Below are 22,912 nucleotides of genomic sequence, written 5' to 3' on the forward strand. Positions count from 1 at the left end.
TCTGAGTAATGGTGAGATGCCCCATTCACATAGTTTGCAAGTGGCCACTTTTGAAATCTTAGTATTCTGTTTGCATCAATCTGACCTGCACCAGTCCACCACAGAACAATCAAATATACCATTTTAATGACTACATTTTGTTCATATCTATTTTTGCAACACTTCTAAAAACAAATTGTGACATTCACTCCTGTTAAAAAGAAATGCCTAACAATGGGTTTGCTACTGTGCCACCATAATACCAGTACACCGTACACTGTCACCTCTATCTATACCTTCATATGCGACCAGTGAGGCTGAATTTCAGGAAATATGTGCCCTCACCATTGTGTATGCATCTGGAGCACTGCACTTCTCTGGGGAATGAGACCTCCAAGGCTGCTGTGCCGTTCTTCTGGTGTCCCCGAGAGCATGAAAGCTGATGTGGCTCCCTGCCCTTCCCAGGATGCCCTGTGGGATAGGCTCAGTCTGGGGTAGGCATGAGGATCAGGCCCAAGGAGCAAGCCAGCGGCTATGTGTGAGCAGAGGCAGCCTCCCAGGAACTGGGGGAGAGTCTGAGAACTGTGCCAGGATGCAGGCTATGGCTCAGAGGGGTGGTGGCTCTGGCTGGATGGCAGGAGAGCAATGCAGGCCCATGTGTGAGCACAGGTGATAAGACTGAACTCTGGCCAGTGGGAGAGGTAGGCAGCCTATCAGCGGTTCTCAAACTTCATTTCACCGTGACTCCCTTCTGATAACAAAAGTTACTCCACAACCCCAGGAGGGGGGAACCAAAGCTTGAGTCCACCTGAGCCCTGCCACCCCAAGTCGGGGAGCCAAAGCTGAAGCCCAAGAGTTTCAGCCCCAGGTGGCAGGGCCTGTAACCTGAGCCCCGCCACCCAGGGCTGAAGCCGAAGCCTGACCCCCACCACTACCACCTTGAGCTTGGGCTTCAGCCCCAGGCGGTGGGGCTCAGGCTTTGGCTTCGGCCCTGGGAGGTGGGACTCAGGTTTCGGCCTCGGGTGGTGGCTTCAGCCCCGGGCCCCAGCAAGTCTAACACCATCGCTGGTGAGCCCATGAAAACAGGGTCGTGACCTACTTTTGGGCTCCCAACCCACAGTTTGAGAACCACTGGCTCAGTAATAGGCCAAGGGAGCCGCTGGGGACAATCATCCTTGTGCCACCCATTGGGAACTACTTTGTGGCTTGAAAGAGCCGTCCCTAGGGTTGTACCCCATCTCTTCCTCCAGAGCCAGTAATGGCCCTGCTCTGCCTGCCTGGGGGCATGAGAATGGCTGGGAGCAGAACTGTGTGCCAGGCCTGGTGTGCTGCAGCCTAAGCCACTGTTGGAGTCACTCTCCACCCATGCCCAAGGGCTGGGGGAGCTGCCTGCACGGGTTCTCCACGGGCTGGAGGAGAGGCACTCACTGGGAGGCTGCTCAGCATGGGATTCCTTTCCCCTGCCTCATCTCTGCAGGCAGCCCCTCCCCCATCAGCAGCCCCATGGGCCTCCTCCCTGGGCTGGGAACCTGCCCGGCAGGACCCCGTTCCCCGACTTCCTCAGGCTGGGTAGCAGCGACAATGTGCCTGTGACAGCAGCAGGGGTGGGGAAAACCAGAGCAGCTCCATGCTGGACCAGCTGCTGGAAGGGGGGGCGGGACAGGGACGGCAGGAGAGACAGGGGCTGGAGGAGGGGTGCGTGTGCACATCCCAAGGAGAAGGCTGGAGCCCAAACCCAGCCATTAGATTTTGAGCATACTGACCTTTCTCCCTGTGGGACTGAGGTCTGCAGTGCCCTAGGAGGCATATGCTGGCCTGGACACTGTGCTGTGGGGGGCCATCACTCTGGCACCCTTGCAGAGGGTTGTGGGGAGGGGACAGCACCTCCCTGGCATACGCTGCTCTCTGGGATCCTGTGGGGTCTGGATCACCAGTGGGGAAGGGGCATCAGCCACAAGGTCCCCTCGGTAGGGGCAGAAGGTTTGTGTCTGCCCCCTGGCGCAGAGGGCCCTATGGGACTGTCTGGGGAGCCCTGCTGCATGGGTCCATGCAGCCAAGGGGCTGAGAGCCATGTGGCTTTGCAGGGTCTTCTGGCTTCTCCCTCCCTGAGGGTGCCAGGGGAGGCCAGGCCTGTGCAGGGTTGCTCCATGGGAGCTGTGTGGCAGTCCCAGAACCCACTCTGAGGGGTGGCTAGGAAAGCACCTGTAGTAATGGCTCCCCAAACCCCCCAGTGAGTCACTCAGCCCAGCACAAGCTCTCCTGCCCTGCTCTGGTAGCCCTGGGATGCCGTCAGTCAGACTTCAATGCGCATGTTCCTTAGGCCATTTCCACAGGGCTGAGCTGTTATCAGGCTTCTGGGCTGCAGATATCCCCTGTGCTCTGCACAAATAGTTCCTGTTCAGAGAACGGAAGTGTGCTCCCCGCCCAGCGCAGTGAGCGAGCAGGGAGAGTGCTGGGGGCTGCAAGGGGCATGCTGAAGCCCCCCCGCAGCCTCTGAGGCTGGGACGCTCACTTGTCATCTTCACGTCTTAGTGCCGCCGGGTGAGGTGCTCCCCCTCCCCCCCAGGTGAGTGTGCAGCAGCGCAAGTACGGGGCCTACATTCTGCTCTGGCACAGCAGCGTCTTTGTAACGCAGTCCGCAGGGCCATGTGCCAGCACACGGGCCCTGCCGGCATGCCCAGCATCTTGGCGGACTGGGGGGAGGGGCAGGGAGACTGTCCCACTCGCTCAGGTGGGGAGCAGGTTCCTGGATGCGGCGCCTCCAGCCTGGGTCGGCTTTTTGTTGTTTTAAATCAGCCACCAGAGCTGCATGAGGCGGTCACCCCATGTTGGCTCTCCACTGACTGCATCTTTCCTCAGAGGAGCAGCGTTTGCTTGGTCTTCACCCAGGCCCGTGGCGTGGCCAAGTGCAGCTGGGGAAGGGTCGGCTCCCATTGCGCCAGGCAGATGGAGGGAGGGCAAGGCCTTTAGAGTCTAGAGCTCCCTAGGAACAAGTCCTCACCCCCTCAGCTGCTCCCATTTGCTGCTTTTTACACACAACAGCTTAGTCTCCTGAGGACTGAAATGCTTTGGTCTAGTTCAAGTCTTGGGGCTCAAACCAGGGGTACCAGGATCATAGAATCATAGAAGATTAGGGTTGGAAGGGCCCTCAGGAGGTCATCTAGTCCAGCCCCCTGCTCAAAGCAGGACCAACACCAACTAAATCTTCCCAGCCAGGGCATTGTCTAGCCAGGCCTTAAAAACCTCTACAGATGGAGATTCTACCACCTTCCTAGGTAACCCATTCCAGTGCTTCACCACCCTCCTAGTGAAATAGTTTTTCCTAATATCCAACCTAGACCTCCCCCACTGCAACTTGAGACCATCACTCTTTGTTCTGTCATCTGCCACCACTGAGATCAGACTAGCTCCATCCTCTTTGGAACCCCTCTCAGGTAGCTGAAGGCTGCTATCAAATCCCCCCTCACTCTTCTCTTCTGCAGACTAAATAATCCCAGATCCCTCAGCCTCTCCTCATAAGTAACGTGCCCCAGCCCCCTAATCATTTTCGTTGCCCTCCGCTGGACTCTCTCCAATTTGTCCACATCCTTTCTGTAGTGGGTGATATTTAGTGACCTGCAGGAGGTTCCTTCTGGCCTTAACCTCTATGATACCATGGAACCCCCCAGAACCCTGCACTGGCTATCCATGTGCCTGGAAATTGTATTGCCTCTATCAAGGCTGATTCCCACTCTGTTATTCCGAGTGCAGAAGTGGGGCCCGCAAGGATTCTAAAAATTAATACTGGCCACTCCGGGCTTGTATTAAACTCCCAAGCTTACAGCTTTTCTCTGACCTTGGATGGGTAGATGCTGCCACCACCCAAGTGCAGAACCCCTTTGAGAGCCCAGGAAGGCTCACTTGGGAATTCCTTCCTGTGGGGTTCCCTCAAGCCCTTTCACCCCCCCTCCGGGAAGAGCTGAGAAAGGGAAAAAAAAGGAAATCAGCTGTTGCCACCAGCTAATTACACAGCATGTGCACAAACCTCTTAAGACACACAAATCAATTCTATTCTTAAAAAAGATAAATTTTATTAATAAAAAAAGAGAGAAAATACATCTGGGAACTTAGGCTTTTGCTAGGTTAAAAAAAAACAATTACGACGATTAAGCATCAAGAATAGTTTTCTTGAGGTCCAGCTTAAAGGTTACAAGCAAAACAAACGCACTTGGGGTTAGCACAGAGGAATCCACAAGCCATAAAGAAATAAAAAGAGATAAACCTAATCGTGTCTTCCTAGACATTTCCTGATCTACTTACCAGGGCCGGCTCTGGCTTTTTTGCCACCCAAGGCAAAAAAAGCCTCCGCCCCCCCTCCCCCCCCTCACCCCCCAGCGCGGCAGGGGAGGGCGCCGAGCCGGGCCGCCGGCCGCTCTCCCCGACCAGCCGGAGCGCCGGGGGGAGGGCGGCGAGCCCACTGCAGCTCCGCTGGCGGCCGGAGCCCCGGGAGGAGGGCGGAGAGCTCGGCCAGGGCTCCGCTTTCCCCGCCGGCCATTACCGTAACAATAAATTACAAATACATTTACATTACTTAGAAAAACATATTGGAGCATTTTAATTACAGAAAGAAACACATGAAAGCCGGAACATTCAAACCACCTTAGCTCTGCCCCTGTAGCTCAGCTAGGTCCCATAGGGATGACCTACCCACAGATGTGGCTATGACATAGATGAACAGGAGGGTTTATAAGTCTCTCACAGGAACTGTGCCTCCACCTCACTTGCCCACAGCGCTGGAAGCTTTCCTCTGGATTGAGGTGCGCAACTTTTGGTTCCAAAGTTTGAAAACTGCAGCCTCAGTTCTGCACTATCTTGGCACAGAATCAGTGCCAGTTGTGGTGTGATCCTCCCACCCAGTCCAGCTCCAGTGTAACTCCACTGCAGACCATACAGGTATCACCTCCTCCTGTCCTCGGCCTAGTCAGTGCTGTCAGACTCTGTCCTGAGTGATGGCAAGTCACTGCAAGACTCTCCCCTGGCACTGTAATCTGTACTGATACTCGTTATCTGGTCTGTTTCAGGCTGGGACAGAGAGAGCCAAAGCCTGGAAGAAGCTGCCCCCTGCACAGAGCTATGGGGGACTGGTGCTAATGCTAACTTGGGAATCAGGGCTGGAAACCTCCAGTGGCTCGTGTGTGTGCTGGACATGCCTGTCCCTTCCTTCTGTTCTTGGGGATCTGCAGCTACTCAGGAAAGGCTCCTGTTCATCCCGTAAGAGCAGGGAAACTACGACGGGGCCCAGGTACCCACAGGCAGTGACCCTGAACAGCACACAAGGGCCCCCTCCCCATGGAACGGACCCACTGAAGTTCTGCAGGGAGGAGCTGGTGGAGTGAAGGATGCAGCACTGGAGGAAGTTGTGGGCTGCTGCAGCCCTGTGCACAGTGCTTGTCCTGTGGCAGGTTCATCAGTCCTTGTACCTGGGGCATTCTGGCTCTTCCTCGAGGCTTGGAGACATGCTGCGGCCTCTGTCTGTCTCAGAGGCCAAGCCCTGTGGCTGTGCCAGATGTATTGTGGAGCTCAGCAGCTCAGCCTGGTTTAATGAACGGTACGACTCAGCGATAAATCCCCTGCTGACGGTGCACACCTCCAAGATCGCCCCAGACGTTCTGTTGTGGTGGCTGGTGAGTTACAGAATCACAGCAATTAAACCAATGCAGGCACCTCCTACTGTGGCTGTTGGCGGCAGAGCCCACCCTTGGGCCCCTCAGAGCATTGCGGCAAGGGCAAAGCAGTAGACTGGGGCATGGCACCATGGCACGGGTGGGTAGCAAACAAAGGGCTGGCTTTTTCGTAGGACTGGTCCCAGGAGACAGGCTGTAGCAGCTGAAGAGGCCAGCAGAGACTAGTGGGGATGGGTGCTTGCCCCTGCTGCCGTGCTCCCTGATTGGGGGGGCATAGGGCCGGGCCAGGGTGCTTTCACATTCCCCAAGCAGCTGCCCACACAGAGAGCCTGTTCTGTGCTCCTCTCACCCCCACATGGATCCCTCTGGGAAGAGGAGGTTGGGTAGGGTTACCATATTTCAACAAGCAAAAAAGAGGACGGGAGGAGCCCCGCCCTAGCCCCGCCCCTGCCCCTCCCACTTCCCGCCCCCCCAGAACCCCCAACCCTCCCCCCGTTCCTTGTCCCCTGACTGCCCCCTCCTGGGACCCCTGCCCCTAACTGCCCCCCGGGACTCCACTCCCTATCTAAGCCTCCTTGCCTCTTGTCCCGACTGCCCCAACCCTTATCCACACCCCCACCCCCAGACAGACCCCTGGGACTCCCACGCCCCATCCAACCACTCCCCACCCCCTGACAGCCCCCCCCAGAACTCCCAACCCATCTAAACCCCTCTGCTCCCTGTCCCCTGACTGCTCCGATCCCTCTCCCCACCCCTGCCCCCTGACAGCCCCCCCCAGAACGCCCAACCCATCTAAACCCCTCTGCTCCCTGTCCCCTGACTGCTCCGATCCCTCTCCACACTCCTGCCCCCTGACAGCCCCCCCAGAACTCCCAACCCATCTAAACCCCTCTGCTCCCTGTCCCCTGACTGCTCCGATCCCTCTCCCCACTCCTGCCCCCTGACAGCTCCCCCCCAGAACTCCCAGCCCCCTACCCCCCGCTCCTTGTCCCCTGACTGCCCCCTCCTGGGACCCCTGCTCCTAACTGCCCTCCAGAACCCCACCCCCTACCTAAGACTCCCTGTTCCTTGTCCCCTAACTGCCCCCTCCTAAGACCCCCCCCCAACTGCCCCCCAGGACCCTACCCCCTACCTGTACCCTGACTGCCCAAAACTTTCTCCACTCCCCTCCAAAAGCCCCCTCCCGTTTCTTGACTGCCCCATCCAGAACCTCCCTGTCCCTTCTCCTGCCCCCCCTTACCCTGCTGCTCAGAACAGGGTGTTGGGCTCTGTGCCAGCCGGACACATGGCTGAGCTCCCCTGCACAACACAAAACCCGGTCCCTGGCCCTGCACAGGGCTGCCGGAGCGGGCTGCAGGAGGAGGAGCTGCCGGCCGGCTCAGAATGCAGGGAGGAGGAAGCTGCTCCGGAGTCCAGCCCGGGACTTTCCTGCAGCCCTCCCAGCCGCTCACTCTGCTCTGCCAGGGGAGGGGGAAATTCCGGACATTGTGAGTGCTTTACAAATTCCCCCGGACGCTATTTTTAGCACACAAAAGGAGGACATGTCCGGGTAAATCCGGACGAATGGTAACCCTAAGGTTGGGATAGAAAAGGGCAGCGACCAGCACGCCTACCGGCAGTTCTGGTCTGCAGGGCAAGCTGCTCAGCTGGCCCCTCCCAAGTCCCTGCTGGCTGCTTCTGTCCACTGCCTGCAGCTCCCTGCTCTGACACCTGCAGCTGCCTGTACAGCTGTGCTTAGCTCTGCCAGGAGCAATTCTGGGAGCCCAGAGAGTGGGAGCTGCAGGGAGCAACCAGGGGCCCATGAGCTGAGCTTGCACTCTCTGGCCTTGTGTTCACTAGGACACTTACACTCAAGGGAAGGCCAGGCTGTTTGGAGTGTTCCCACAAGATCACAGATCGAGGGAAGCCTGGGCTCCCCATCGGTGTTAACTTGGCCTGTTAGCTCAGCTGACCTGGTCTGCATCAGGATGGGACTGTGTGTTAGCTACCTCATGGAGCCACAAGCTCAGTGCTACACCCCCAGCTTTGGAACAGTCTCTTGGAGGAACCCTTTGATGTGCCAGACCCCCAGGGGTCTCACTCTTTCCTCAGGGTAGGCCACCCAGTCTCACTGCCTCCTAAGACTGAACCTCGGGGGCTGCAGTACTCCTGCTTCATACTGTGAGCTCTGTTCAGTGAGTCCAACTGAGACAGATTCCTGGGAGAGACTTGTCCACTCTGCAGGGATTAACGCACCTCGCAAAGTATTTACAGGGACACTCAAACAGGGGTTTCAAACCAGTCCCCTGGCACACAGCATGGGAAGTCCTTAGGTTAGCACAGAGAAGTGAAGCTTAGCACAGTCCAGTCTGGTCAGCCCAGAGCCCCAGCCATGCTGTAGTGAACGCTATTTTCAGTCTCTGTCTCTCTCTCAATTTGACCTTCTGTGTCAGTTCCCAGGTGAGAGAACTCCCAGCGTCCCCCAGAAGCCCCACTGCCCACCTTCCAGTCCTTCGGTCTTCAACTGGGCTCTCTGCCTGATTGCCCTGCTGAGAGACAGCGAAATCCAGGAGGCACTGGAGCTTGCATTGTTTTTTCTGGCCCTGTTGTTGAACTGGGTGAATTTCAACCAGTTCCTTAATGATGCGTCAGTCCACCCAGACCTATGTCCCTTAGCATAGGCGCTGACTCCGTGGGTGCTCTGGGGCTGGAGCACCCACGGGGAAAAAGTGGTGGGTCGGTGCTGAGCATGCACCGGCAGCCCCCCATCGATCCTCCCCACCTCCCAGCACCTCCCACCCACCAGAGGGTGGAGCACCTCCCTCTCCTTCCCCCCACCACGATCAGCTGTTTCACAGGATGCAGGGAGGCTGGGGTGGGGGAGGAGTGAGGATGTGGCACACTCAGGGGAGGGGGCAGAACTGGGCAGGAAGAGGTGGGGTGGGGGTGGAGTGTGGATGGGAAGAGGTGGGACGGGTTGGGGAAACTTTGGAAAGTCGACACCTGTGACCCTTAGTCTGCCCTGAGAGCAAACTTAATCCTTGTCCCCTATTGGGTAACTATGCAATGTATCAGGTAAACTGAGGCACACACCAGGGTCATACAAATTATTCAGAAATTCCCAACTTCATTACACCAACACACCTAGTGGAGATGCACCCGTGTGGCCAGCAGAGCTCCACTGGCAGGGAGGTTGGGGCAGCCCTAGGCAAAGTTGCGCAGGCAGGGTGGGGAGGACTGCAAAAAGGGGGGTGTCACAGAGCAGGAGCTGGGGTGTGCTGTGTGCCCTCTGAGCATAGCGGGGTTGGGCTCACAGCTCTTCTGGCCCCTGCAGAGAAGGCATTGCCTGCCCTTGCCCAGCCCCCAGGCCCTACCACCCTGCTGGGCATTGGGCTTGGTGGCACCACAGACATGCCCTATCTTTGGTCTTCCTTTAGAAGCTGCAGGGCTCGAAGAGCCGTGCCCAGCTCCAGGGAATAATCCAGCAAATGTTTGACATTCTCCCATCCCCAATGGTGGATGCTTGGGACCCCTCCCGCTGCAGGACGTGTGCAGTGGTAGGGAACTCTGGGCGCCTGAGGGGCTCCCACTACGGGCGAGAGATCGACTCCCACCACTGGGTTCTGAGGTGAGTGGGACAGAGCTGGCTCACCCCCTGCTCTCCAGCCACCTCTCCAATGGGCCCGGCCCCCTGCAGCCACTCTGGTCGAGCAGAGTAAATCTCTGCCCACAGGCCTGGGATGGAGCCCCAGCAAAGGCGCAGATGAACCTGGGACCCTGTCCTGCCCCGGGGGTGTCTCACGGCGCTGTTCCCTCCCAACAAGCAGTGAGGAGGCACCTGGTGCTGCAGCCAGGCTGCTGAGGGCCACCTGGTCATTGGGCGGGAAGGAGTTCCCAGGCCGTGTAGGAGGCACTCCCTGGAATCTGTATCACCATCGCCCACTGTCTTCCCTCAGCTCATCTGGGAGCTGCTGGAGGAGAGCGGGGCACAGCTCTGGGGCTACATCTGAAAGTAAAAAACCAGCCAGCTTGGGCTAGCAGCCCCAGTGAGCACCGGCCACGACAGACAGTTCCGAGCCCCCCTATTCCCTGCTGGCCAGGATGGCTCTCTTGCCCCAGCTCATCCTCCCAGCCATAGCAATAACCATACCCCATCCTTCCCTCCCAGCCAGGGCAGGCCCTGAGCCCCCATCTGGCCAGAGTGAGCCCTGAGCCCCATCCACACCCAGCCAGCCACAGCGGGCCCTAAGCCCCATCCCCCACCCAGCCGGCTAGGGGCGTGAGCTCTGGGATGGGGCCAGGGATGAGGGGCTCAGGGCTGGGGCAGATGGTTGGGGGGGGCATGGTGAGGGCTCCAGGTGGGGGTGCAGGCTGTCCTGGGGCTGTGACGGGGAGAGAGAACTCCCCGCAGCGCTATCTCCCGGCAGCAACACTTGGGCTGGGGCTGGGTTGAGGCTGGGGGAGGGGCACCTCTCCCCTGCTTGCGGCAGGTCCAGGCCGGAGCCGGGTTGGGCCAAGGGAGGGGCATGTCTCCCCTGCCCGTGGCAGGTCTGTGGCTGGGCTGGGTTGGGTCCGGGGTTAGGGGAGAGGCCACAGCCTTGAGCTCCTGTGCGGTGCTTAATAGGCTTTTGCACGGTCGCATGGCCACACAGCTTAGAGGGAACTTAGGCCCCGATCCCCATCCCCCACCCAGTTGGCCAGCGCGGGCCCTGAGCCCCATCCCCGCCCAGCTGGCCAAGGCGGGCCCCGAGCCCCATCCTCGCCCAGTTGGCCAGGGCGGGCCCCGAGCCCCATCCCCGCCCAGCTGGCCAGGGCAGGCCCCGAGCCCCATCTCCGCCCAGCTGGCCAGGGCGAGCCCTGATCCCCATCCTAACCCAGCTGGCCAGGGCAGGCTCTGAGCCCCATCCCCACCCAGCTGGCCAGGAAGGGCCCCTGGGAGGCTGGGAGTGCAGGGTCCCAGCATGTATGGCCGGGCATGCTACAGCAGACTGAGCCACGCTCTCTCCTCGTGCCCCCAGGATGAACAGGGCGCAGACTGCTGGGTTCGAGGAGGATGTCGGCACGAGGACAACGCACCGCTTTATGTACCCAGAGAGCGCTGTGGACCTCCCTCCTGGGGTCCACCTGGTGCTTGTCCCCTTTAAACCACTGGACCTGAAATGGGTGACAAGTGCCTTCTCCACAGGCGAGCTGCGCTAGTGAGCATGGGGCCTGATCTGCTCGGGGGGATCCTTTGAGGGAAGTGTCCCAGGCAGGAGGCTCCAGAGGGGCATGGCTCATTTGCCTCTGGTGGAGGTTGAGCAGTCTCTGGGGTCTCTCCAAGATGCAACGCCTGAGGGGGCTCTGGGGGTGCTGGCTCATCCCAGGGGGCAGTGGGCTCCAGTGTGCCCACAGCACAAATCCCCACACGAGATGGGGCTTAGGTGGTGCCCAGGCTCCATTGACTTATGGAAGCTGATTCACCCCTTTCTCCAAGGAGAGGGAACTCGGGAGGCCCCCCAGAAGGATGACCCCACCCTAGGATGAGGGATGGAGGGTCCCCAGGACACTGGCGCTGCCCCTTCCCCCAGGATGGGGGCTTTACTCTGGGAAGCTAGATTGCTTCTGCCTTGTCCCTTGAGGGGGCTCAGTGGCTCCCTTGGGAGGTTGATAGGCTCAGGGGCTCCTCCCCCTCAGGCTGAGGCACACACCAGACATGATGTTTGCTTGGTTCACTGAACCCCAGAGGGTGGCGAAGGACAGGGCAGATCTGAAGCAGGTTAGAGAGGGTGAGAACATTTGTACAGACCTTGGGGAAGGGCCATGTTTCATGGCTGATGGCTCCAGCACTGGTGTTCAGACACGCTCCACAGCGCCCAGGGGCTGGCTCAGTGGCTTAATGGCATTGTGCTGAAAGGCATCCTGGCTCCTGAGCTGAGGTTAGTGCATGGCGCCAAGGAGACAGCAGCTCCAGCAGATGCACCGATGAGGAGGCAGCCATTCAGCTCCCAAAAAGGTCTGCGCAGGCATTAGCCTCATCCCTGGTGGATTGTAGAAGTCATGGGTGGGGCCAGAAGCAAGCCATGCATATGGTACGGAAGACACCACTTTCCACTGACCATGCTTCCTCTTCCTTTGTAGCACGTACACAAGAGTCAAACAGTTCATTGAAGCCGACAGAAGCAAGGTAAGGGCTGGCTGGGGACACAGCCAGCACCAGCCACCTCATGTGCTGGACATTTGCTTCCCGACTCTGGGTAGAGGATGGCCAGTCTGTGGGGAGGACGGTTATCAGAGGCCCTTACGGTTACATTGCCAGACATTTACAGTTTCCTGACACTGCTTAATGGTGGGGGTGGGGGTGGGGTGGGGTCTAAGAATTTCCGTAAACTTTGATCAAGTGGCCAAGGACTAACCATGGACCCCGCTTGCGTGGGAAGCTGGCGACACAAAGTATGTACGTTAGAGTCTGGTGCAGGTGCTTGTAAAATGGCTTCCAGCATGTTAAAGGCCTGATGGCCAGTTGTGCTCTGGGATCCCTGAGACACACTAGGAATCCAGTCGTTCAGGCGACAAACCAGTCCAGCCTCATAGACCGTGTTCCTCAGAACTGGCTGCAGGAGCTCTCCATCTTTCCTAGCTAGCCAGTGCAGAGCTCCAAGCTCCTGACGCTGCTCGGAAACAGCAAAGGGCAAGAGAGCTCTGCCAGATCCTCCTGGCATGCCAAGAGTAGCATTCCCAGGCCTGGCCATTTCCGGCAACAGCTGGTTACAGTGTCCCAGAAGGCTCTCAGGAGTGGGCTGCCCCTGTGGCGCGTGTTCTCCTGCTGTGCACCGGGTGGTACGCACTGCCCGCAGCGTGCCAAGACCCAGGATGCGCCATTCATCTCAGAGCAGAGCAGACTAATCCAATAGAGCTCCTGCCCTGATGGGTGCTAAGTTCACCCTTTTTAGGTACTAATCTCTGCCCCATCAACAAGTGTCCAGCCCTGTGCACACAGTCCCAGACGGGCTCTCACTGTGATATTCTCTAGCCCTTCCAGGACAGTGATGAACACAGGAGTGTCAGCAGTGAGCAGGGGTAGGTCTGCGCCTTCCGGGCATGGCCTCTTGGTACTGGGTAGGATGATGACAGAATCTCATAGCATTGGCCCTGTTCTGTTCTCCTCCTCTCAGGTGCTAATCTTGAACCCTGCCTTTCTCAAATACATCCATGACAAGTGGACACAGCACCATGGGAGGTATCCATCCACTGGCCTCACAGCATTGCTCTTTGCCTTGCACACCTGTGATCAGGTAAGTGTCCAAGTGGGTGGGGCCAATGCCCTTGGCCTGTGATGAGGGCAGGAAAAGTTGGAGACAGATGTTGTCCAGACGCTATGATCAGAGGAGTCTGGAGCAGATGCCAGGTTCAGCCTCCATGCTGAAACCATAGGCAGCCAGCTCATACACCACCCTTGCTGCAGCTGGCTGCCCGTAGGCCCCCTTGGTGTCCCTGCTCGCCTCTGCCCCAAATTGCAGCATGGTACTAGGGCAGCTCAGCATGGTACCCATGCATAAGTCCATAAGAACGGCCACACTGGGTTAGATCAAAGGTCCATCTAGCCCAGTATCCTGTCTTCCGACAGTGGCCAATGCCAGGTGCTCCAGAGAGAATGAACAGAACAAGTAATCATCAAGTGATCCATCCCCCGTCACCCGTTCACAGCTTCTGGCAAACAGAGGCTAGGGACACCATCCCTGCCCATATAGAGGCATTATGATATTTTCTATCACTTTCCTAATGATCTCCCAACATTCTGTTTACTTTTTTGACTGCCACTGCACATTGAGCAGATGTTTTCAGAGAACTACCCACAATGACTCCAAGATTTCTTTCTTGAGTGGTAACAGCTAATTTAGACCCCATCATTTTATATGTGTAGTTGGGATTCTGTTTTCCAATGTGTATTATTTTGCATTTATCAACATTGAATTTCATCTGCCATTTTGTTTCCAGTCACCCAGTTTTGTGAGATCCCTTTGTAACTCTTCACAGTCAGTGTTAGACTTAACTACCTTGAGTAGTTTTGTATCATCTGCAAATTTTGGCACCTCACTGTTTACCCCTTTTTCCAGATCATGTATGAATATGTTGAATAGGCCTGGTCCCAGTACAGACCCCTGAGGAACACCACTATTTACCTCTCTCCATTCTGAAAACTGGTCATTTTGCCCTATCTTTTGTTTCCTGTCTTTTAACCAGTTACGATCCATAAGAGGAGCTTCCCTTTAGCAGCAGGTCAGCATGGTACCCGGGCAGGTCAGTGTGGTACCTGAGCAGGTCAGCGTGGTACCTGAGCAGGCCAGCGTGGTACCTGGGCAGCTCAACATGCTATCAGGGGAGCTCAGCATGGTATCCAGGCAGTGCAACGTGGTACCTGGGCAGTGCAGTGTGGTACCCGGGCAGTGCAGCATGGTGCCTGAGCAGCTCAGCGTGGTACCTGGGCAGATCAGCGTGGGGCCTGGGCAGTGCTATGTGGGGCCTGGGCAGTGCAGCATGGTACCTGGGCAGCTCAGCGTGGTACCTGGACAGCTCAGCGTGGGGCTTGGGCAGGTCAGCATGATATCAGGGGACCACAGCATGGTAGCAGGGTAACTCAGTGTGGTCCCCGGGAAGCTCAGCGTAGTACCAGGATAGCTCAGCGTGGGGCCTGGGCAGGTCAGCGTGGTCCCCGAGGAGCACAGCATGGGGCCTGGGGAGCTCACCGGCTAGGGCCTTGTGCCTTTTTTTAAATAATTTTTTGAATGGGGGGAGGATTTCTTATTTTGTTTTAGCCATTAAAAATGTTGTTTTATTTCTTTTTATTACATGTAAATAATAAAATACCTCAAATGACCCCTCTCTCAGTGAGCCCCAGCCAGGGCCGGCTCTAGGATTTTTGCCGCCCCAAGCAAAAACAATTTTGGCTGCCCCCCCCCATTTTTTAATTACCCCACCCCCGGTCCTGCCTCTACTCCGCCCCTTCCCCAAATCCCCAGCCTTGCCTCCTCCCTCCAGGCTCTCAAGCCTGGGAGGGAGGGGGAGCAGCGGCACGCAAATCAGCTGTTTCGCACGCTGCGGCCACTTGGGATCTCCACCTCCCTCCCAGGTTTGAGAGCCTGGGAGGGAGGGTGAGTAGCGGCGCGCGAATTAGCTGTTTCGCGCACCATGGCGCGCAAGCGGCAGCAGCAGCAGCGGAGGTGAGCTAGGGCAGCTGGAGCACATTTTTAGGGGCGGCATTCTGGCACCGGCCCTGCTGCCCCTAAAAATGTGCCGCCCCAAGCACCAGCTTGTTTTGCTGGTGCCTAGAGCCGGCCCTGGCTCATATTAACCCCTGGGACACTCCTCCCTCCCACCCCCCAATTCATGTGGGGCTCTGCTGACATCGCCTGTTTGCATGCAGGTGGCAGTGTTTGGTTACGGTGCGGACAACAATGGAAACTGGCACCACTACTGGGAAGCGAACCGTTACCCTGGAGCCTTCCACAAGACCGGTGTGCACAATGCTGGCTTTGAACTCACCCTCATCAAGAAACTGGCAGCCAAAGGCAAAATCTCCTTTTATAACTAGCTAAGGGGGCTTCTCCAGGGCGTCTTCAGCCTCTGCTACCCTAACGCCATCCCCCGGACAGGCAGCGCTTCCTCCCGTGGGTGCTCCGCTATCCACGCCCAGCCCCACTGGCTCAGGGAGCGGGACTGTTCGGGGTTGCAGCAGAACCAAGTACTCGTCAAAGCTAGATACTGACCATGCTGCCCCATTCCTCTCGCTTTTCTTCCCTGAGAGGGGAAGCTCTGGAGGGGGGTGTCTTGCTATCCCAGTAGCCAGCCCCCCGTCATCACTCAGCAATGGCTTTACCCTCTCAACACCCCGGGAGGTTGGGCAGGGTCCCATTGGCCAGCTGGGGAACCGCGGCTCTGGGACTTGCCCAAAGCCGCCCAGGGGCGTTGCAGTGTGTGGTGCTGCCCAGCCGCACATTGCTGCAGCTTTTCGGGGTGCCTGTGACCTGCTCGCTGGTTACTTTGAATATGAATGAGAGAAGAGACGCTGAAGAGCCATTCACAGGGGGGCACAGGGTTTTACAGGGAGCCCCGGGACAGCTGTGTGCACAGTAATCAACCAAAGGGAGGCATGCGAGGTCTTTCCCGAGAGCCAGTAATCCCCCCTGGGCATCAGCACTGTGCCATGGATGGCTGCTGGGTAATATTTAAGGCATTGTGTAGCCATACTGGAAATGAGCATCTTAAAGCCTTGCAGTGAAAGCAGGTCCCCAGGAGGTGACACTTCAGACAGGGCCCTTGCAGGCGGGGGGAATAGACTGCTCCCTGTCTAGCATTTGGCTGTTGTGTACTGTGTGCCTCACCAAGTGATGCCTATTTGCCTACTAAGCCAGATGCCAATTAAGAGATTGCGAAATCTACAAGAAGGGAGTATCCAGAGTAAAACCAGCAGCAGGATGGGGGTGGGGGTGGGGGGAGCTGCTTAAGGCCAATGGATTTTTTGGATCTATTGGGGGTGCAGACACATGGCTATGCTCCTTCACCGGATATGTGTCTCATGAAGAAGGCTCACAGCCAGGCCCATCTCAATGACACTGGAAGGCCGTTGGGTGACCATCGCTCCATAAGACAGGAGTGTAACTAATTAAGTAACAGTAGGGTCCAGATAGGGCTGTCAATTAATTGCAGTTAACTCAAGCGATTAACACAAAATAAATTAACTAGATTAAAAAACTAGTTGTGATTAATTGCAGTTTGAATTGCACCATTAATCAATAATAAAATACCAATTGAAATTTATTATAAATATTTTTGGATGTTTTTCTACATTTTCAAATATACTGATTTCACTTACAAAACAGAACACAAGTGCACAGTGCTTACTTTATGTTATTATTTTTATTAAAAATATTTGCACTGAAAACCAGATAAGCAAAAGAAATAGTATTTTTCAATTCACCTCATACAAGTTCTGTAGTGAAATCTCTTTATTGTGAAAGTGCAAGTTACAAATGTAGACTTTTTTTACATAACTGCACTCAAAAGCAAAACAGTGTAAAACTTCAGAGCCTACAGGTCCACTCAGTCCTTCGTGTTCAGCCAGTCACTCAGACAAATAAGTTTGTTTACATTTATTCTTATTTACGTCAGTCGAAAGTGAGAGCAGGCGTTTGCATGGCACTGTTATAGCTGGCGTTGCAAGGTATTTAAGTGGCACATATGCCAAACATTCGTATGCCCCTTCATGCATCAACTTGTAAGAAGGAATTCCCAGACCCGGACCATGGCAGCAGTTACAGATCCAGTTCCTGGGACCCAGCCAGAACCAGCCCAAGGATCGGAACTGGCAGAGCAGTCAGCACCAGAGCCCGTGCTTGCAACCCCACCAGAGTCAGGGGAGCCAGCACCAAAGGGTCCCACAGAGCCTATACCTCCAGCAGCAGCTAAACTGGTGCAAGAAGCTCAACCGGAGCCTGAAATACCACCTAGTGCACCAGCGGAGAGCGGTTCACAATCGATGGAGACACCCACATCACCTGCATCGCTTCCAGTGGGACCAAGACAAGTCCACAATCCAGCTAGGAACTAATGTCTCCAACATCAAGGAAGCAGTTCCAGGCAAAGCAGAAAGCGGATAAAAGCCTCAAGTGAGCTTGGACGGCGTCACAGAACAACCCACCGCCTCTCAGCTCTTCTAATAGGTCCAGGTTTGTTGTAGAAGGAGGACTCTTATACAAGGAAACCCTTTCTGGTGGACACAAGGAGGACTGGCATCCTCAAAACAGTTGGTAGTTCCAACTAAGTATAGAGAAAAGCTCTTGAGCTTAGCCCACGATCACCCTAGTGGCCACGCTAGGATGAATAGGACCAAAGCCATTTGGGAAAGTCATTTCAGCATCTAGCTGTAAATATTCTGGGTCCTTTCCCTAATAAAATACCCAGAGGAAAGCTGTACATACTGACCTTCATGGATTTTGCTCTAAGCAACATCAGGGCTAAAAGCGTGAGCCAGGCATTGGCAGACATTTTTTCCACGGTAGGTTGGCCCGCCAACATCCTTATGGATTTGGGAACTAACTTTCTGGCAGAAACCATAAAACGTGTTTGGGAAGCTTGTGGGGTAAACCACTTGGTTGCAACCCCTTACCACCATCAAACAAATGGCCAAGTGGAGAAGTTTAATAAAACTTTGGGGGTCATGATACGTAAATTCATAAATAAGCACACCAATGATTGGGACTTAGTATTGCAGCAGTTGCTCTTTGCCTACAGGGCTGTACCATATCCCAGTTTGGGGTTTTCAACTTTTAAACTCATTTATGGCCATGAAGTTAAGGGGCCATTACAGTTGGTGAAGCAGCAATGGGAGGGGGTTACATCTTCTCCAGGAACTAACATTTTGGACTGTGTAACCAACCTGCAAAACATTCTCAAAGACTCTCTAGCCCTTGATCAAAAAAACCTACCGGAAGCTCAACAGGAGCAAAAGGCCTGGTATGATAAACATGCCAGAGAGCGTTCCTTCAGAGTAGGTGACCAAGTCATGGTCCTGAAAGCGCTTCAGGCCAATAAAATGGAAGCCTCATGGGAGGAGCCATTTATGGTCCGAAAGCGCCTGGAAGCTGTTAATTACCTCATAGCGTTCCCAAACCCTACTCTAAAATCCAAAGTATACCATGTTAATTCTCTAAAGCCCTTTTATTCCTGAGAAATAAAGGTTCTCCATTTTACAGCCCAGAAAAAAGACAACGCTAAGTGGCCTAAAGAAGTCTACTATAAAGAAAAAAGCAACGGTGGCATAGAAAAGGTGAGCCTTTCCATAACCTTTGGGCATAAGCAGCAACAGCAAATCCAGGAGCTGTGCATCAGCTTCGTGCTAATGTTTTCAGCCACCTCAGGACAAACAGAACGGGCGTACCACTCCATTAACACAGGTGATGCTCGCCCAATTAAAGCTCAACCCTTCCGGATGGCTCCTCAAGCCAAAACCGCTAAAAAGGGAAATCAAGAACATGTTACAAATGGTTGTAATCCGCCCCTCTAAAAGTGCATGGGCTTCTCCAGTGGTTCTGGTTCCCAAACCAGATGGGGAAATCCGCATTTGCGTGGACTACCATAAGCTAAATGCTGTAACTCACCCGAAAAACTATCCAATGCCACACACAAATAAGCTATTAAAAAAACTGGGACATGCCCAATTCATCTCCACCTTTGACTTAATTAAGGGGTACTGGCAAGTGCCACTAAATGACCCAACCAAGGAAAGGTCAGCCTTCATCACCTATGTAGGGCTGTATGAATTTAATGTGCTCCCTTTTGAACTGCAAAATGCATCTGCCACCTTCCAGAGACTGGTAAATAACCTTCTGGCTGGATTTGGGGAATTTGCAGTCGCCTACCTTAATTATGGCCATATTCTCAAATTCATGGGCAAAACACCTGGAACACCTCCAAGCTGTCTTCCAGTGCATAAGGAAGGCAGAATTAACTGTTAAGGCCAAAAAATGTCAAATAGGCCTGTGATAAATGAAGGGGGGGGGGGGGTAGCTCCCTTTTATGGACACCCAGCCAGCCAGTTAGCTATAAAACCCCTGTCAGTGGTTGCTCTCTACTTGCTTTACCTGTAAAGGGTTAACAAGCCCACAGGTAAAAGGAAAGGAGTGGGCACCTGACTAATAGAACCAATGGGCAGGCTAGAACTTTTTAAAATTGGGGAAAAAACTTCTCTTTGTCTGTGTGTTGTGGTTCTCCGGGAAAGAGGGGAACAGATATGCTGTGAGAAGTTGAAAGCCAGGTATGCTACACGTCTATTTGCTATCAGGTGAATCTCTACGGTGTGTTAAATAAACGTTTGCTTGTTTATGCTATAAACACATCCAAGTGCTGTGTGTTAAGTGCCGTTACCTGAGGAGAACTGGTAAGCAAGGCGGGGAGGATGCTGTTTCCTTAGATGCAGTGTCCAGTGGCAGGTGCTGGCGGCTCCAGGGGGATGCTCAGAGTGCTCAGGGGTTTGAATGTGCCTGTTGCTAACCTGCAGTGAGAAAGGAGGCCTGCAGAGGCCTAGAGAAGAGCGGCCAGTGGAGCCAGGGAGCTGACCGATGGCAGGCACAGAAGAGGCTTCCTCACACTAAGGACAGGTGGTAGCCAGGGGCCTCTCAGCCCTAGGTACCCCCAGGAAGGGTCACACACAGCAGGCAGCTTTCACTTGGAGTTGCTGTGTTTAATGAGGGCCATAGGCCTGCCCAGAGGCATCAATTTTAAAGCCAAAAGGGACCATTCTGATTGTGAGGGGTTCCCCCTGGGGTGCCATCTGGAACTGGGGTATCACTGAGCTCTCTGACTCACCAGCCTGGGCTCCTTCTCCCACTATGCTGCTGGGACAAGCTGCAAAGCCCTCCAAGTTTGCACTTTCACCAGCACTCACACAGACAGGGACACATCCAGCTGCAGTTACATGCAGGCTCTGACCAGCCACTGCATGCAGCAACAGTAGAGAGGCTACAGCCAAAATAGAAACCAGCTTCCCAACCTAGGACCCCAGAGCAGTACCGTCCTGCCCTGGTCAAATCTGACCAGTATATGGGTTTAATACCCAGCCCACCTCTCCCTCAATGTGAAGAGGATCATGCACACGTGTGGTAACCAAGCTGAGATTTTCCCCAGACACCTCAGTCAAACACACATTGGTTTAGATTAAAGCATAAAATAAGTTTATTAACTACAAAAGATGGATGTTAAGTGATTATAAGTGATAACAAACAAATCAAAGCAGATTACCTAGCAAATAAACAAAAATGCAAACTAAGCTTAACATACTGCATAGAGTGGATATGAATTAGTAGTTTCTCACCCTGATGGTACAAGCAGGCTGGCAGATTCTTAAGGCACAAGCTGCCTTTGCTTTGCAGCTTGGGTTTCCCAGGTTTTCATACACAGGCTAGCAATCCCTTTATCCTGGTACCAGCACTTCCCACCAGTTCAGTCTTTGTTCCTTAGATGTTTCCAGGTGTCCTCTTGTGTGGGGAGTGAAGAACAACAGATGATGTCACTCCCTGCATTATATAGCTTTAGCATATGACGGGAACCCTTTGTTCTCAAAACTACGTTTGTGGAAAAACACTGACATCACAAGATGGAGATCATGTGATCTGGTCACATGCCCTGGTAGAGTCATAGCAGCCTTCTCAGGAAGGCTCATCAGGTGGGGTATATGCTACTCCTGAAGCCTATTGTTTTCCCTAATGGCTCATTACCCTAAATAGGCCCTTCCCAACCAGCTATCTAGACTAAAAGCTTCTTGCCTAGTGGGCGTCACCCAGGTGTGACTACATTTGAAATACAGACACATAGTCAATATTCCTAACTTCAGATACAGAAATGATACATGCATGCAAATAGGATAATCATATTCAGCCAATTAAACTTTTCCAATGACCCCTTATATGACCCATTTTGTACAAAATGCATCATAATTATGCTATAATCATATCATAATAATATCACTATGAAGAATATGGGGTGCAGTGTCACACTGATCATCTAGTCTGACCTCTCACATTACACAGGCCAGAGAACAGTCCCGAAACAATTCCTGTTTGAACTGGAGCAGATAGTTTAGAAAAAACATCCGATCTTGATTTTAAAATGGTCAGTGATGGAGAAAAAACGGTTACCTACCTTTCGTAACTGTTGTTCTTCGAGATGTGTTGCTCGCGTCCATTCCAAGTAGGTGTGTGCACGCCATGTGCACACTCATCGGAAGATTTTTCCCCTAGCAGCACCCGTTGGGTCAGCTGTGGAGCCCCCTGGAGTGGCATCTTCATGATGGTGTATATAGGTCCCTGCCAACCAGCCGTCTCTTCAGTTCCTTCTTACCAGATACTCTGACAGAGGGGAGGTGGGTGGGCTTGGAATGGACGTGAGCAACACATCTCGAAGTACAAAAATTATGAAAGGTAGGTAACTGTTTTTTCTTCTTTGAGTGATTGCTCATGTCGATTTCAAGTAGGTGACTCCCAAGCAGGGCCGGTGCAACCTATTAGGCGACCTAGGCGGTCGCCTAGGACACTGGCATTTGGGGGGCAGCATTTTCTTTGGCGACAACCGCGGTGGCGACCGCAGTGGCCGGATCTTTGGCCGCCCCGGTCGGCGGTGGCATTTAGGCGGAGGGAGCTGGGGCAGAGGGGCGTGGGAAGGGCCTCCTGCAGCAAGTGGTGGGGAGGGTGGCACGCAGGGGAACTCCCTGCCCCAGCTCACTTCTGCTTCGCCTCCTCCCCTGAGTACGCCACCCTGCTCTGCTTCTCTCCCTCCCAGGCTTGCGGCGCCAAACAGCTGATTGGCACCGCAAGCCTGGGAGGCAGGAGAAGTGGAGCAGTGACGGCATGCTCGGGGAGGAGGCGGAGCAGAGGTGAGCTGGGGTGGGGAGCTGCCGCACGGCTCCCCGGGCCGGGGGGGGGGGAAACTGCCGTGGGGGGGCTCCTCAGGGCGGAGGGGGGGTGGGGAGCTGCTGCAGGAGGGGCACCTCAGGGCAGAGGGGGGGTGGGGAGTTGTCACGGGGGGGTGCCTCAGAGTGTGGGGGGCAGGGAGCTGCCGCAGGGCTCAGGGAGGGCGTAAGGTGGAAGTTTCACCTAGGGTGTGAAACATCTTTGCACCGACCCTGCTCCCAAGCAGTCTCCCGGAGGAGGGGTCAGAGTTCACCGAGTTACAGACTGTAGCACGGCTCTACCAAACACGGCATCGTGTCTAGCCTGCTGAGTTATGGCATAGTGTGACGTAAAGGTGTGAACAGACGACCATGTCACCGCCCTGCAGATGTCCTGGATAGGGACCTGCACCAGGAATGCTGCAGATGAAGCTTGCACTCTCGTGGAGTGTGCTGTTAACGCTGGGGCTGGTATCTTTGCTAGGTCATAGCACAACCTGATACAGGCTGTGATCCATGAAGAGATCCTTTGGGATGAGACAGGGAGACCTTTCATTCGCTGAGCAATCACAATGAAGAGCTGTCGACTTTCTAAACGGCTTTGTCTACTCAATGTAAAAAGCTAACGCCCATCTGACTTCCAGGGAATGGAGTGTGCGTTCCTTGTCATTAGCATGAGGCTTGGGGCAGAACACCAGCAGAAAGATGTCCTGATTCACATGAAATTGCAAAACTACCTTCGGGAGGAACGCCGGGTGTGGTCGTAACAGTACTTTGTCCTTATAAAGCATGGTATAAGGGAGCTCGGACGTCAGAGTCTTGAGCTCAGACGCTCTTCTGGCTGACGTTATAGCCACTAGGAACACCACCT

The 22,912-nt window shown here is 54.7% G+C and overlaps 1 protein-coding gene across 2 annotated transcripts; it reads left to right on the forward strand.

Annotated features, from left to right (window-relative positions):
• The first annotated feature begins 2,391 nt into the window (after nt 1-2,391).
• LOC128846548 (CMP-N-acetylneuraminate-beta-galactosamide-alpha-2,3-sialyltransferase 2-like) lies at nt 2,392-16,418 on the forward strand. 2 transcript variants are annotated; one of them, XM_054045716.1, is made up of 8 exons: nt 2,392-2,545; nt 5,040-5,642; nt 9,059-9,249; nt 10,640-10,819; nt 11,742-11,787; nt 12,776-12,895; nt 13,845-13,901; nt 15,025-15,067. In XM_054045716.1, exons 2-7 carry the CDS (start codon nt 5,358-5,360, stop codon nt 13,872-13,874), a joined length of 852 nt encoding a protein of 283 aa, XP_053901691.1. In that variant the 5' UTR covers nt 2,392-2,545; nt 5,040-5,357; the 3' UTR covers nt 13,875-13,901; nt 15,025-15,067. The 2 variants fall into 2 exon arrangements, with proteins under 2 accessions (XP_053901691.1, XP_053901690.1); XM_054045715.1 differs by lacking the exon at nt 13,845-13,901 and having other exon boundaries at nt 15,025-16,418.
• Nucleotides 16,419-22,912: the final 6,494 nt, after the last annotated feature.

Source organism: Malaclemys terrapin, chromosome 12 (assembly GCF_027887155.1).
Source record: "Malaclemys terrapin pileata isolate rMalTer1 chromosome 12, rMalTer1.hap1, whole genome shotgun sequence".
Taxonomy (NCBI): Eukaryota; Metazoa; Chordata; order Testudines; family Emydidae; genus Malaclemys; species Malaclemys terrapin.